General features: G+C 47.5%; 1 protein-coding gene across 4 annotated transcripts in view; it reads right to left on the reverse strand.

Moving 5' to 3' along the window:
- Positions 1–16,993, reverse strand: part of LOC146776237 (dynein axonemal assembly factor 1-like) — a 668,903-nt gene that overhangs the window by 312,276 nt on the left and 339,634 nt on the right. For all 4 annotated transcript variants that reach the window (XM_085638027.1, XM_085638025.1, XM_085638028.1 and 1 more), the window contains one exon: positions 6,713–6,834. In XM_085638027.1, the coding sequence (XP_085494153.1) occupies positions 6,713–6,834 (122 nt within the window). The remainder of the gene's footprint in view (positions 1–6,712; positions 6,835–16,993) is intronic.

Raw genomic sequence — 16,993 nt, forward strand, 5'->3', positions numbered from 1 at the left:
GTATATATCAGTCTATGAGGAGATTTTCGCCTTGAGACTGGTCGAATCGTGAGGCGAACATGCGACACCTCCTGCGTACCCTCAACAGAGGGCTGCCTCGACGGTGATAGGCCTATCACCGGAGATCTTTGACTCGAATCTTCGAGGTGTCTCGACGTCGAGATTATCTTCGACGGAGGCTTCATGTACCTCACCAAAGCTTTGGAGACCTGTGAGGACGGAGGCACCTGCCTCGACGTCGACTCCGACGGAGGCACCTGCCTCGACGTCGACTCCGACGGAGGCCTTTGCCTCGACGTCGACTCCGACGGAGGCCTCTGCCTCGACGTCGACTCCGACGGAGGCTCCTGCCTCGACGTCGGCCCTGACAGAGGCGTCTGCCTCGACGTCGGCCCTGACGGAGGCGTCTGCCTCGACGTCACTCCTGACGGAGACTTCTGTCTCGACGTCGAATGCTCCGACGACGTCGAAAGCCTCTTCGCCTTCGAACGATGTTTCCTCGACGGCGATCTTGATCTTGACGGCGATCTTGGTCTCGACGTCGACTGTGGAGATCGCCTACGTACTTCTTGCGACGTCGAATGATGTCTCGCCGGCCTCGACGTCGAACGATGTCTTTCTTTCGACGACGAACGATATCTCTGTGCCGACGTCGATCGATCTTCTCTTGACGTCGACAGATGCTTCTTCGACGTTGAACTGTGGCGCCGAGTCCTCGACGCCGAGCTTTTAGACGCCGTCGACGTCGAACGCATCCGCTTCGACGCTGAATCTAAAGTCGACGACGATTTTCTCTTTGCAGCATGACTTCCCCTTGACTCCTCACCTCTCAGCGACGATCCCGCCGCTGGAGTCTTCGACGCCGAGCCCGACGTCGATGGGGAGCAAACAGGGACCAACTGCTTCGACGTCGACCGTTCTGCTAGGCCATACAGCCTAATCCTCTCCCTCTCCTTTAAAGTCCTTTTGGAAAGGTCTTCACAATGATGGAATGTTGCTGGAGAGTGAGAGTCCGGCAGACAGATAATACACACCTCATGTGTGTCTGAAGCAGCCTTCTTTTTTCCACAAGATGGACATGGAACAAATAAAGAAGGCATTTTTCTGACAAAACAGCAAAAAAGTCAGTCAGAAAAACACAGGATACTAACTTCTTCAAAGATGTTGTAAGAAGAAGTCCAAAAAATCTTAAAGTTGTAATAATTCTTGACTAAAGAGTCAAAAAAGAAGAGAGCTGAATTCCAGGGTCCTGACTGAAGGAGCCGGAAAGAACAACTGACCTAACTGTCACCCCTGAGGCATGATGGGATATGGAAGTCAGGGCTGCCTTAAAGGCACGGTGCCAGTTTTTACCTGTACAGGGCTTTTTAGTCTCTATGGTATTATATTGCAATGCAGCCTGCAGGCTGGCAATGTGTTGTACATCTGTGTTTTTCCACAGTTTGCTCTCTTTATTTTTTGATTTCTCATGAGTGTTTACCTCATTAAAAAAAAAAAAAAAAAAGAGATTTAGGTGTATTGTTATACCTTTATATATATATTTATATGTATATATGTGTTATTGGATGTGTATATTTACATTGCCTAGCCTTTTATGGGAGCTGCATTTGCTTGGAAAAAATGATATATGTTTATACATATACAGAGCTGTATATATGTGTTTTTTACATATATAATTTTATTATTTCCGGGGTCCCCGCACATGGGCGGGAATATTCAGTGCTTATGACTATTGATGAGGATCCCCTGGAAGAGAAGGTGGATGTGGTGGTGGACGTGGTGGTGGTTGTGGTGGTGATGGATGTGGTGGACATGGTGGTGGTTGTGGACATGGTGGGGGTGGACATGGTGGTGGTGGATGTGGTGGTGGTGGACATGGTGGTAGACGTGGTAGACTTGGTGGTGTTGGACGTGATGGTGGTGGATGTGGTGGGGATGGTGGATGTGGTGGTTGATGTGGTGGTGGACATGGGTTGTGGTGGATGTGGTGGTGGTGGTGGACGTGGTGGTGGATGTGGTGGTGGTAGACATGGTGGTGGATGTGGTGGACGTGGTGGACCTGGTGGTGGTGGTGGACGTGGTGGTGGTGGAGGACATGGTGATGGTGGAGGACGTGGTGATGGTGGAGAACGTGGTGGTGGACATGGTGGTGGTGGATGTGATGGGGATGGTGGATGTGGTGGTTGATGTGGTGGTGGACATGGGTTGTGGTGGATGTGGTGGTGGTGGTGGACGTGGTGGTGGATGTGGTGGTGGTGGATGTGGTGGTGGATGTGGTGGATGTGGTGGACCTGGTGGTGGTGGTGGACGTGGTGGTGGTGGAGGACATGGTGATGGTGGAGGACGTGGTGATGGTGGAGAACGTGGTGGTGGACGTGGTGGTGGTGGATGTGATGGACATGGTGGTGGATGTGGTGGTGGTGGACATGGTGGTGGATATGGTGGTGGACATGATGGTGGTGGTGGACATGGTGGTGGATGTGGTGGTGGTGGATGTGGTGGTAGTGGACGTAGTGGTGGCGGACGTGGTAGTGGTGGACATGGAAGTGGTAGACCGGGTGGTGGTGGATGTGGTGGTGGTGGATGTGGTGGTGGATGTGGTAGTGGTAGTTGATGTGGTGATGATGGATGTGGTGTTGGTGGTGGATGTGGAAGTGGTGGACCTGGTGGTGGTAGTAGGTGGACCTGGTGGTGGTGGACATGGTGGTGGTGGACATGGTGGTGGACGTGGTGGTGATGGACGTGGTGGTGGTGGACATGGTGGTGGTGGTGGATATGGTGGTGGTGGACATGGTGGTGGTGGTAGTCGTGGTGGTGGTGGATGTGGTGGATTTCTTTATTTATTTATTTATTTATTGGGCTTATTGAGCGCGACAGCCACCCAAAAAGGGTTTCCCGGCGCTATAAAACACTGAAGCAAAAGAAAAGGCAGGAGAAGGTCATAAGAAAGAGACCGGAGCATGTTACTGGTTGAAAAGCCAGGTCTTAATGGCTTTGCGGAAATGAATGTAGCGGGTTTCCAAACGGAGAGATTGTGGGAGGGAGTTCCAAAGCTTAGGGCCTAAAAGGGAGAAAGATCTTCCTCCCATCCTTACTCGGAGAGTTTTGGGAACACAGAAAAGGCCTTGAGTGGAAGACCTCAGGCAGCGAGCGGGCATGTGGTGGTGGTGGTTGTGGACGTGGTGGTAGTGGACATGGTGGTGGTGGTGGATGTGGTGGTGTGTGTGGTGGTGGATGCGGTGGTGGTGGAAGTGGTGGTGGTGGACATGATGGTGGTGGACATGGTGGTGGACGTGGTGGTGGTGGACATGGTGGTGGACGTGGTGGTGGTAGTGGACATGGTGGACATGGTGGTGATGGTGGATGTGGTAGTGGTGATGCATGTGGTGGTGGACGTGGTGGTGGACGTGGTGGAGGACGTGGACATGATGGAGGATGTGGACATGGTGGAGGTGGACATGGTGGTGATGGTGGATGTGGTGGTGGTGGCCGTGGTGGTGGACGTGGTGGAGGATGTGGTGGTGGAGGATGTGGACATGGTGGTGGTGGACGTGGTGGTGGTGGACATGGTGGTGGTGGACATGATGGTGGATGTAGTGGTGGTGGGTGGATGTGGTGGTGGACATGGTGGTGGAGGTGGATGTTGTAGTGGTGGACATGGTAGTGGTGGACATGGTAGGGGTGGACCTGGTGGTGGTGGATGTGGTAGTGGTGGACATGGTGGTGGACACGGTGGTGGTGGACGTGGTGGTGGTGGACGTGGTGGTGATAGATGTGGTGGTGGACGTGGTGTTGGTGATGGATGTGGTAGTGGTGGACCTGGTGGTGGTTGTAGGTGGACCTGGTGGTGGTGGTGGACGTGGTGGTGGTGGATATGGTGGGGGTGGACATGGTGGTGGTGGATATGGTGGTGGTGAATGCGGTGGTAGTGGATGTGGTAGAGGATGTGGTGCTGGAGGACATGGTGGTGGTAGACATGCTGGTGGTAGACATGGTTGTGGTGTACGTGGTGGTGTTGGACGTGGTGGTGGTTGTGGATGTGGTGGTGGTGGACATGGTGGTGGTAGTGGTGGACGTGGATGTGGTGGTGGTGGACGTGGTGGTAGATGTGGACATGGTGGTGGATTTGGTGGTGGAGGACGTGGTGGTGGTGGACGTGGTGGTGGTGGACGTGGTGGTGGACATGGTGGTGGTGGACATGGTGGACATGGTGGTGATGGTGGATGTGGTGGTTGATGTGGTGGTGGACGTTGTGGTGGTTGTGGTGGTGGTGGATGTGGTGGACGTGGTGGTGGTTGTGGACATGGTGGTGGTGGACATGGTGGTGGTGGACGTGGTGGTGGTGGACATGGTGGTGGACGTGGTGGTGGACGTGGTGGACATGGTGGTGGTTGACGTGATGGTGGTGGATGTGGTGGGGATGGTGGACGTGGTGGTGGACATGGGTTGTGGTGGATGTGGTGGATGTGGTGGATGTGGTGGACATGGTGGTGGTGGTGGACGTGGTGGTGGTGGAGGACATGGTGATGGTGGAGGACGTGGTGATGGTGGAGAACGTGGTGGTGGACGTGGTGGTGGTGGATGTGGTGGTGGTGGTGGTGGATGTGATGGACATGGTGGTGGATGTGGTGGTGGTGGACATGGTGGTGGATGTGCTGGTGGACATGATGGTGGTGGTGGACATGGTGGTGGACGTGGTGGTAGTGGACGTGGTGGGCATAGTGGTGGACGTGGTGATGGGGGACGTGGTGGTGGGGGACGTGGTGGTGGTGGATGTGGTGGTGGTGGATGTGGTGGACGTGGTGGTGGTGGATGTGGTGGTGGTGAATATGGTGGTGGTGGTGGATGTGGTGGTGGATGTGGGTGTGGATGTGGTGGACATGGTGGTGGTAGACATGGTGGCGGTGGACATGGTGGTGGTGGACATGGTGGACGTGGTTGTGGTAGACGTGATGGTGGTGGACATGGTTGTGGTGGTGGACATGGTGGTGGTGGTGGACGTGGTGGACATGGTGGTGGTGGACATGCTGGTGGTGGACGTGGTGGACATGGTGGTGGTGGATGTGGTGGTGGACATGGTAGTGGTGGTCATGGTGGTCATGGATAAGGGTGTGCTTGCACCCCTTACAGTGGTATAGGCTACCTATATCCACATATATATACAGACACATATAAACCTGGTGGTGGACGTGGTGGTGGTGGACCTGGTGGTGGACGTGGTGGTGGTGGACGTGGTGGTGGACGTGGTGGTGGTGGATGTGTTGGTGGTGGTGGATGTGGTGGTGGTAGTGGACTTAGTGGTGGTGATGGACTTGGTGGTGGTGGACGTGGTGGATGTGGTGGTGGACGTGGTGTTGGTTGATGTGATGGTGGTGGACGAGGTGTTCAAATAGCTGGCACATTTGCCGTTCGGATCCATACAGCATGGTGATACAGGACATTTGCTTCAACAAAACTTCCACCGTATGGGTGAAATATCCGATGCTATTTAAAAAGACATATACAAATGAAATGCATTTCAAATATTTTGACTGTATGAAAAATTAAGGGCTTTCACTTTTAATTTCCCCAAAGGGAATTGATTAAAAGGTGCTGTCAGTAATAAAGTTAAATCGGGAAATCGGGGAGATAAGTCATCCGCAAGATGACAAAACAAGGAATGCGCGTGAGAGAGAGGGGGAGCAGGAGGTGAGCCCGGGAGTGGTGCGTGCATGCGTGTGCAATCTGCTCATTTTCAAGCACTGCACTCATGCTTGTGGCGCGCCCCTGCACGCTCCCGCATGGTGGATGCCGCCACAAGCACGAGTGTGTGCTTGAAAATGAGCAGAGCGACGGCTAAAGGCCCTCCTTTGCAGCCTGTTTGAAAAATTTGGGCTTTCACTTTTAATTTCCCCAAAGGGAATTGATTAAAAAGTGCTGTCAGTAATAAAGTTAAATCGGGAAATCGGGGAGATGAGTCATCCGCAAGATGACAAAACAAGGAATGCATGTGAGAGAGAGGGGGAGCAGGAGGTGAGCCCGGGAGTGGTGCGTGCGCGCGCAGTCTGCTCATGTTCAAGCACTGCACTCATGCTTGTGGCGCGCCCCTGCGCACTCCTGCAAGGTGGATGCCGCCACAAGCACGAGTGTGTGCTTAAAATGAGCAGAGCGACGGCTAAAGGCCCTCGCATGCATCAGCGCATGCGCGCTGTGTAGGCGAGACCTAAAAAGGGCTTAAAGGCCATAAAACAGGCCTGCACACTGACTTCTCAGGCCAGCCCATCGGGCACTGCCTGATTGCCCTAAGGGCCATTCCAACCCTGCTGCCTGCCAGGGAAGTGACAACTGCAGATGAAAGGTCTTCACTTATAGTCAAACTCATGTTAAGCTCTAATTATCACTATACCCCACAACTTCTCCCACCAACCAGAGAGCTGTTTTCATAGGCTCTCATTCTCAGTGGCAGAGTAATTCTGATTGGCCTGGCGACATTAGTTGTCAGTTGCATCGGAATTATGAGATGTGGTATTTAGCTGCTGAAAACAGTTTAAATCTTCAGGTGAAATACCCGGCAAACAACTAAAATAAGTATACATGTACTAGGGAGTATTTCCGCAGGGATACTGATTACATGCTTCAGGGAGGGGTTTTGGGGAAAAACATATAAAATGCCACCTGATTCAGAACAAGGACCTTAATACCAGAAGAATACCAAATCCAATCTTCATTGTACCTGTCTTTTGGAAAGACTGGTCTGTCATCCAGGAATGTCAGTTGCGGAAGTCGAACAGTGACGGTTTTTCTGTAATTTGAAATTTTTTTAATCACTTCATTTCCCATCAAATTTAACACACGCTACAAGCAGGAAAGAGAAAAATTGAGATTTAAGTGCATTGTAGTTTGCAATATAGCCCATATTTATAAATGTTTGAAACACGAAATAGTGATGGAACTTACACATTTAACATAAGCATTCAGATATATTATCAAACCAAAAAATATAGACTAAGGGCACAAAACATTTTCATTTTATCACTCTCAGATTACACAAATATTTAACAGCTAAAAAATCAAATGGATTTGCGGATGGTGAACAAGAAGACCTCAGTGATGTTAATACATTATACACTTTTTATATTACAGCACAATTATGGCTGTCATTATGTAATGTACCACATTTTACTAAACCGATTCCTGTGCGACACATATTTTCTCAACATGATTTTTTTTCTCGATTCCCAACAAATTTGTTCTGTGCATATAAGGGCTGCTTCATTTTCTAAGATTAGTATATTAAGTATTAGATGCATTGAATTAATATAGCCTTAAGGCACGACCTAGTGGGCTCTACCGGCCATTAAAGGTCCGCTCCAGCGTTAAAGACCCGAGCCGAAGGCGAGGGCCTATAACAAGGGTGTGGGCCTTCAATGGCCGGTAGACCCCGCTAGGAGGACTCTTAGGCTATTAGAACATTGTGCCCCAGAGGGAAGAATGTTCTAATTGGTAAAAACAAAGGCCTCTCGGTGCCAGAGGGGATTTAAATCCACTCAGGCCCTGAGAGGCCTTTGTTCACAGCAGTAGCTGAATGTTGTTCTGTGGTCTTCTACCGGCCCGTAGAAGCCCAGAGCCCTCCACTGCCTGCAATAGGAGTGCTCAACATTCTAATGTTCTAATATTAATTTGGTACCTTCAGCAAAGATCTTGTAAACATCTCTCAGGAAGGACGCCACTCTGATTTCGAACAGGTGGAATATCAATTCATTCTTACTAAAGATCTCGACTGATGTTCCCACACAGTGCACACACTGTTGTTTTTAAGTGATTTGGCTAGCTTTCTTAAAAATATCTACAAGATCTGAAATACAAATTTTTGTAAGGTGTGTTTTTTGTGTCCTAAACTTCGGTTGAAAGGGTGAGTGAGCATCCCACTCTGTTTTTTTAATAACTTTCTTTTTTATCGGCAACAGCATATTTGTCCAGCCATTTGAGGTATATACAGTTGCTGTTACAGATTCGTAGGCAACGCGGGTACAATATTCACAGGGATACACCGCCTTTTCAAAAGAACTTGCACATCTTTTTTACTAAATCTTTTTATTAAGCAGTTGTTCAGTTCACAACAATACAGACTGAATGGAGAGTACATACTGTGAGCCACTGGAGGCACAGAGCATTTACTTTTTTTGTTAAAGTTTCCTCTATCGGGCCTATAACAAGCACAACAGTTTAGATACAATCTGTTTCCTCAGACAAATCTGGTAGGGGGTATATCCCTGGACCTTCCTTCCAGCACCTACCTCAGATCCCTCAGGACTCTCTGTGATGTACCCAGCTACCCCAAATCTTTTCGAACTTGTGGGTACATCCCGACCCTGATACACCTCGCGCTCCGCCAACTGGCACCAGTCAGGATTATTTTCCCAGTCCCAGACATTCAGGGATCTGTTCACCCCCCCATGCTTTAGCAATATTTCTTTTTACAATCCCCGTTGCTAAAGTCAAACAAAGAGCGAGGTATTTGGGACATTTCACTGACCGGTGATACCCAGGATAAGCCATCGGGCTCGTTACTCGTGTACCTTTGACTTGGCGATTCCACAATTAGCCATTGATGTATAATCAGCCATACATGCCACAAGAATAATAACACCCCCCTTATCCGAACTCAGTAGAGAAGTAACTGTAAATTAGTCCATGAAACAGCTAATGCCTACAATCAAAAAAGCATTTGCAATGCAATATGTCTCGCATTTACGTGAGATTAAGCTATTGGCATTGTAAATGACAATGCGTTTTATTTCTGTTTTAAAAACCAAAACATAAATAAAAGGCATTGTCATTCACAATGCCAATAGCTCAAACTCGTGTAAATGCGAGACCTATTGCAAATGGCATCACGGACAACAGGAGGGTAGGGAATGGGAGGGAGGGCGGGGTGGGGGTAAAGAAGGCAGGACAACGGGAGGGAGGGCGGTGTTGTAAAGAAGGCAAGGACAACTGGAAGGAGGGCTTTGATGTAAAGAAGGCACCAAAGCACACTGTGCCTGCAGTTAGAGAAACTGGATAAAGAAAATAGTGCTCACAGTATAAATAACAGTACAGTGTAACAACCGAAATAAAGGGGCCAGTCGCCATGAGAGGTGACAATATGAAGAGGAGGCGGTACTAAGGAGGGCTAACAAGGATAAGGTACTTACCTGTAATTCTAGTTCTCATCCAGGGGTATCCTCATCAAAGTAATAAGCACTGAATATTCCCACCCATGTGCGGGCAGACCAGAAATAATAAAAATTATATATGAAAAACATATCTCTCTCTCTCTCTCTCTCTCTATATATATATATATATATATATATATATATATATATATATATATATATATATATATATGCACATATATCATTTTTTCTCATACCAATGCAGCTCCCATCTAGGAGGCTAAACAATGTAATAAACACAAACTGCTTTTGCAAAATACATAATTTGTATATAAAAACACAAGAGGGCAAGTAGCACTTGCACTCTGTATTTAATGAGTGAACCTCATGAAGAAAACTGCAAAATAAAGCAGACATTGTTAGCCTACAGGCTGCTTGTAAACCAATAGCATAGAAAATGAAAGCATTTTTACACAAAAACTGTCACCGCGCCTTTAAGGCAGCCATGACCCCTAGCTTCCCATCATGCTTCAGAGGTGACAGTTAGATCATTTGTTCTTTGCGCAACCCTGTGGATCAGGGCAGAAAGATATCCATTAAAAAAGAAGAAAATGTCATGTGCCTGGGGATGTGGGTGGGTTGCTTATGACTGATGAGGATACCCCTGTAAGAGAACTAGGATTACAGGTAAGTAACTTATCCTTCTCTTCCAGGGGATCCTCATCAATAGTCATAAGCACTGAATAGAATAGCAAGCCCATCTTCCACCTGCAGGCAAATGAGAGAAAATAACCAAACATACAACAACAGCCGCCATCAGCTGTTGAACAGATTCCTGAAGGAGGCCTGGCCTACTTGAGTATCTGTCTTGGTGTCTGAATCTAGACAATAGTGCCTCGTAAATTTATAGACGGACCTCCAAGTTGCCACCTTACAAATTTCAGGGAAAGGCACATTATGAAGAAAAGCAGTCGTAGCCGCTTTTCCTCTAGTGGAATGCGCCTTGGGAGTAAACCCAAGGGGCCATTGCTTTAATTGATAAGCTAATTTGATGCACAAAACTATCCATCTGGAGATGGAACGCTTTGAAGCTGGGAAACCCATTCTGATCGACCCATAGTTAACAAATAGTTGATCAGATTTTCTCGTGGACTTGGACCTAGCCAGGTAGAATTTTAAAACTCTTTTTAGGTCCAGAGAGTGTAAAGCCCTCTCAGCTGGAGTGGAGGGATTAGGGAAAAAAGTGGGCAGATAGATGGTCTGATTCACATGGAAACCTGACACCACCTTCGGGAGGAAAGAGGGATGAGTCCTCAATACGACCCTATTAAGATGAAAAAGGTTTCACATTTAAAGAAACTTGCTTGTATGCAATCCTCACGAATAACCTGTAATACTATAACCAATCTGTCCGTGAGTACTAATTTTGCACCACATCTTACATAATCATATCTAGAGGAAGCTTGTCTATGTGCTGTCTTAATAAGTAACCCGAGTGTCCTAAAAATGGCCGCCGAAAACGCGGGAACTTTTCTTCGCATGCGTCTACCACATCACGTGGTGTGACGTTCTTCTGTCGCTTGGGGGTAAATGTTTGCAGCTGCGTAATAGCTTCTAATATGGCCGCTTCAAAATAACATACTAATGCGCATGCCGAGCTGAAACTTACCCATGCAAGTTCTACTAAGTTATTAATGCAAAAGAGTTGTTAAGTAAATGGGGTTAGAGTAGAAGTAAGTGTTTTACAGTGAATTCATTTAAGATTGCATTCTAATGTGATCTTTTCTGACTTTATTAATAGTTTGTATTTGGGCCTTGGAGGGGTGACCACGTCTCTGTTCCCTTGTGATTTCTACACATGTGCAAAACGACTGCTTGCCCTGAAACAAGTGATGCAAGTTGACTGACTGACAAACCCTAAGCTGACAAGGACATGAGAACCCAAACTTCTGACCCTACTAGAGGAAGAAAAGGGGCAACAATGTATAAAGACTTTCCGATCCACATATGAAATGCTTGAGGGAATAAAGCTTGTGGGTATTAAAATTAAGAGGTGGGGATTAGACAATAGACTAAAGAAAAGTATTGCACTTGGTATGGTGTGATGTCCTCATCCCACTACTTGGCCCAATCAAATTGCGGGTGAACATAGAATTGAAACATTTGGGGGGAGGATCATACACTTGAATTTGGTACAACAGAGATAAGTTCTAGATAGTTAGACACACTTGATGCGGAGATGCTGATGCTATGCTGAGATGCTGCCCAATTTTGCTGCAATCTGACTGAAGAATCCTACACTAGGGAAAATTTGCGGAACAACCGAGGAGGCACATCTAGGAAGGGGTCCGGACGTGCCCGAGACAGAGAGAGTAGCACCAGAGAGGGGTGTAACGCTGGCGCTGCACTAGAAGAGGTCACCTTTCCCTGTCCCGAACCTGTCCTGAATCCTTGACTCTTTGATGTCGGGGTCCTCACACCATTCTAGGTAAATATATCTGTAGGGTAAATGTTCCGTACTTGCTCTCTGTCCTTTCTCTCCTCAGGTGCTGTCATTGCAAGAATGTATTAATGCAAACTGATTATAAGCTAGCTGTACTATTTTCCTGATGGAGATTTCTGGTATATTCATGTGTATCTTGATTTGACTCACAAAATTAATATTAATTCAGATAAACTTTTAAAACTCCCTCTGAGTCTGTGGTTCTTTAAAATAAAGTTAAATGCATTATTGTCTTTCCTCCCTATTCTAATCTACTACTAGATCTTATCGCACGTTCATTTACTCAGGAGACAGGAATGGTAAGAAGACTAGTGTAAAGGTTTCCTAGGGTAAAAAAAAATTGATGACCAGTGGATATTTGCCAGCTCATTGTGTGTATAAATGTATATGGGCCCAAATGAGTGTTGTGTGTATGAATGTGTAGAGCTGGTAAACTCCGCTGCATCAATGAGTCCTCAATACGACCCTATTAAGATGAAAAACAGTATAAGGTTCCTTAGAGCAGAGGGCCTGTATATCACTCACTCTGCAAGCTGACGTGATCGCTACCAAAAAAAGCCGCCTTCCAAGTGAGGTGTTGCAAGTTTGCTTTGTGGATCGGTTCGAAAGGTGGACCCATCAACTTTGATAGCACCAGGTTTAGCTCCCAGGGTGGTGAAGGAGGCTGGACTGGAGGGTAAACCTTTTTCAGACCATGTAAGAAATCTTTTACAACCTGTAACTGAAAGAAAGAAGGTTGAGAAGGTGAATGCCTATATGCAGTGATAGCTGCTAAGTGCACCTTAATGGATGGAAATTTCAAGCCTGCTTTTGCCAGGTAAAGCAGGTATGGAAGAATGACCTGTTCTTGTCCTTTGGTTGGGTTTCAATTGTTTTGAACGCACCACATATAAAAACGTTTCCACTTGCACGCATATGAGTGTTTAGTGGAAGGCCGTCTTGCTTCTTTTAAGATGGACATGCAGTCTTATGGCAGACCTAAATGGCCATACTGGAGGACTTCAGGAGCCATGCTGCTAAGTTCAGTGAGGGAAGGTTGGGGTGATGAATCCTCCCGTTCATCTTGGACAGCAGGTCCGGTCAGCATGGCAGCCTCCTGTGAGGGCATTCTGACAGGTGCAGAAGGTCCGGGTACCACCATTGTCTTGGCCAGTCCGGGGTTATCAAGATCATTCTCGCGTGCGAATGAGTCACCACCTTTGGGATGAGAGGAAGGGGTGGAAAGGCGTACACAAATGCCTCTGACCAGTCTATCAAAAGGGCATTCCCTTTCGACCCTGGCCGGTAGAACCTTGAGGTGAAGTCTCGCCATTTTGAATTTTCGTCATCCACGAAGAGATCGATGCTGGTATGACCCCAAGCCTGGAAGATGTCTTCGAAGACCTTGTCGTTGAGAACCCAGTCCTGTCTGTCTTCGAAGTGGCGACTGAGAGCATCCACTCTCGCGTTCTGTTCTCCCGGCAGGTGTGCAACTGTGATTGATAGGTTCCGTGCCAGGAGCCAATGCCAGAGCTTGAGCTTCCAGAGACAATGTGCGAAAGCGAGTTGACCTTGTGTCTGGAGAGACCCCATGTGGGCTCCCCAGCCCTGGAGGGAAGCGTTCGTGATCAGTGTTTGAGAGGGAGGTGCTTGATGAAAAGGTATCCCTACTTGCATATTCTTCTTCTTCATCCACCATGGGATCAATGATCTTGCTGCGTTTGAGAGACTTATCTTGTCGTCCCAGCGAGCTGTTTGCTGGTCCCACTTGTCCTCCAGATACTGCTGGAGAGGACGCATTCGCAGTCTAGTATTGGGGACCAGGAAGATGCTGGATGTCATCGACCCTAACAGGGAGGCTATCCGATGAACCAACAGCATTCTGTTGTCCAGAACAAGATTGCATTTCTGTATGATGGAAAATTGTCTCTCCTCCGAAGAAAACACTTTTCCTACCTCGGAGTCTAACAGAGCTCCTAGATAATGGATCCTCTGTGTAGGTTGTGGAGTCGATTTGTCGAAGTTCACATGAAGGCCCAGCCGGTGACAGAGTTCTAGGCATTGCAGGAAATTACTCCTCACGCTGCTGGGGAAGGGACCCTTCAACAGCCAGTTATCCAGGTATGGGTACACGAAGATGCCTTTGCGGCGTAGTGCGGCTGCCACCACTGCCATGCACTTCGTGGACACTCGGGGAGCTGACTTCAACCCGAAGGGCAGTACTTTGAACTGGTAGAGAAGATCCCACCAGGAATCTCAGATATTTTCTGTGATGTTGACTGACCGGGACGTGAAAGTATGCATCTTGTAGATCCAGCGAACACATCCAATCTCCCTGCCTGAGATGTGGATATATTTGATGGAGAGCCAACATGCAAAACTTCTCCTTCTTGATTGATTTTTTGAGTGTTCGCAGATCCAGAATGGGTCTGTACTCTGCTTTTTGACCCTTTTTCTTTACTTTTTTTTTTAACAATTCTTTATTGATTTTAGTATCCAAAAGTGTACAGCATTAACGACATATCAATATATCTAATATTCCCTCCCACCCCCCGCCCAAAGACCATCCCACCCACCCCACCCTGGCTGGTCCTTATGAAAAAAGAAACAAAAAACAAATATAAAAATGAAAAATAGAAGGAAAAACCAAAAACAGAAAAAGAAAAACAGTATTACAGTGACATATTCAACCTCAGACATGGACAAAGGGGCACACAGTTATTAGGAGCACCGGCTTAGTACCCCAGCGACCAAGCATATAAGCTTACATTTCACCGACCCTTCACTTAACTATTTTCCAGCCATCTTGTCAGAGGAGCCCACATGCCCATCCCCTTGACTCTTGATCTATGCCCCCTTCTGGCATATACTGCTGTTTCTAGCCTATAAACGGCTAGAAATCTCACCAACCATTTTTGTCCCGTAGGGGGTACAGGATCCAGCCAATGGGTGGCCAAACAAAGTTGAAACACTATCATAGCAATATATAAAAAGGTTTGAATCCGGGCAGGTAAGTGAGACCTGCTCACCCCCAATACTATCAATTGGGGAGTCATCTCCATTTGCTGTCCCAGGTAGGATACGAGAATAGCACCAACTCCCCTTTTGATCAGGCCCAGCTCAGGACAGGAAGCAAACATGTGCACGATGTCAGCCGCAGGATAGCTGCAGCGTGGACATGAAGCTCCCGCACCTCCTCCCCATTTAGCAAACTTCTCAGGTGTTATATAGAGATTAAACCATGTCTCAAAACATTGAAGTTGGAGGTTTGTAGCAATACAAGAGGTTTGGGATAAATTTAAAGAATCTTCTACTTCCCCCGCTTCCACCAGAAGCCGCTCTTGCCACCGTCCCACATGTTTGGGTAGGTCATCCACCATTGACTCCATTAGATTTTTATAAATCCTGCCTAGCGTACCTGACTCCTTGAGTACTCCCTCAACCAGCGATACTCGATCAAATCCCCTCCTAGGAAATCTCTGATCTGAAGGCACTTGAAAAATTGCCTATTATCTACCTCAAAAGTTTCTTTAATTACATCAAATGACCTTACCCCGGTTCCATCAATGATATCCCCCACCTTCCTCACCCCTTTATCATTCCAAATCTTCGTAAACCCGTCATTAAAAATGCTGGGGAGTGCTTTATTACCAAACAGAGGAGTGTACGCGTGAATTATGCCCATGCCGAACCTTTTACGAACGGCAACCCAAGTTTTGAAAGCACACATTAATGTCTTAAATTTCACCCTTTTATAGTACTTAAAATCGGTATAACATAAGAGACAGCCCCTGCCCTCCGATCCCAACAGTAAATCATAAATTGATACGGGACCCGCCCCTTGTGCCTGCTCAGGTTCAGCCCCAAACAAACTACCTATTTTGAATAATATGGCCGCCCAATGGTATAACTGAAAGTTCGGAACCGCCCATCCACCTCTCTCCCTGGGTAGCATCAAATATTTGAGGGCTCTCCGAGGGCGGCAATTAGCCTAGAGAAATTTGGAGACCAACTGGTTTATTGATTTAAACCATTTAACATTAATGGCCAACGGGATTGCCCTGAAAAGGTATAATATTTTTGGTAAAAACAGCATTTTAATAACATTGCTCCTCCCCACAAGGCTTAGTTTAAGATTATCTAAACGCTGAAAGTCTGCTTTAAATTTTGGCAGCAATGGGTCCAGGTTGATTTCAACAATCTTAGATACTTCCGCCATTATCTTGACCCTTCTGAACAACCCGTGGGTCGCTAGCATGGCATCCTTTGCCTAGTACAACAAGAGTTTTATTGGAGTTAAGGCGATACCCCGAAATTTGCCCAAAGATCTCTGCTTCTCTTTCAATTTCGGCTAGCGCTCCCAGTGGGTTAGGGGTCATAATGGCTAAATCATCGGCATACGCCAAGATCTTAATGCTCCCCCCACCACTATGTACTGCTAAAATCTGATTATTATCCATAATCCTCCTGACCAGGGGTCGATGTATAAAGCAAATAGTAGGGGGGAGCATGGGCACCCCTGGCGCGACCCTCTACTTATTGACACTGGGCCCGACAATTCCCCCATTATGGCGATTCTGGCGACCGGGTTGTTGTACATTACTGAAATAGCCTTAATAAAGCCGACGCCAATCCCTCTTCTCTCAAGTGTCGCCCATAAAAACGGCCAGGAGACCCTATCAAAGGCTTTCTCTGCATCTAGCAGGATCAGCTCGGCCGCGTCGAAGAGAGCAATCACCCTCTGAATATGGTCAATTGTGCTCCTCCCCAGAACAAACCCATGTTGGACCGGGCTAACTAAATCTTTAACCACTCCTGCTACCCGATTAGCCAAGATCTTGGCATAGATCTTGACATCGCTGTTAATTAGCGTTATAGGCCTATAAGAGCCCAATGCCTTAACCGGTTTCCCTTTCTTGGGAAAGACCACCATATTAGCCGACCCCCAAGTAGCGGGCTCCCTCTGTCCTGCCCGGGCTTGGAGAAAAACTTCAACCAATAATTCTAATACACAGGGTGTCAATTTTTTATAAAACTCCCCAGGGATTAGATCAGAACCCGCCGCCTTCCCGTTAGCCAAAAGGCTAATAACCCCTGCCACCTCGTCCGCTGTAATGGGGGTTTCTAATGATTCTCTCTCCTCCCCAGTTAGCTCATCCCCAGGCATCTCTGCTAGGTAATCCCATATCTCTTCTTCGCTTTCCACTGTATCTTCGGAATATAAAAGTTGGTAAAAGCGCTAGAAAGCAGCTTGAATGTCCAGGACCTCAGTGACTTCCCCCCTTTGAGGATCATTGACTGCTAAAATAGCTCCCTGAGTCGCCCTCTGTCTAGTACGTACAGCAAGCAGATTTCCCACTCTCTCGCTGCATTC

The sequence above is a fragment of the Triturus cristatus genome, chromosome 12, assembly GCF_964204655.1.
Source record: "Triturus cristatus chromosome 12, aTriCri1.1, whole genome shotgun sequence".
Lineage (NCBI taxonomy): Eukaryota > Metazoa > Chordata > Amphibia > Caudata > Salamandridae > Triturus > Triturus cristatus.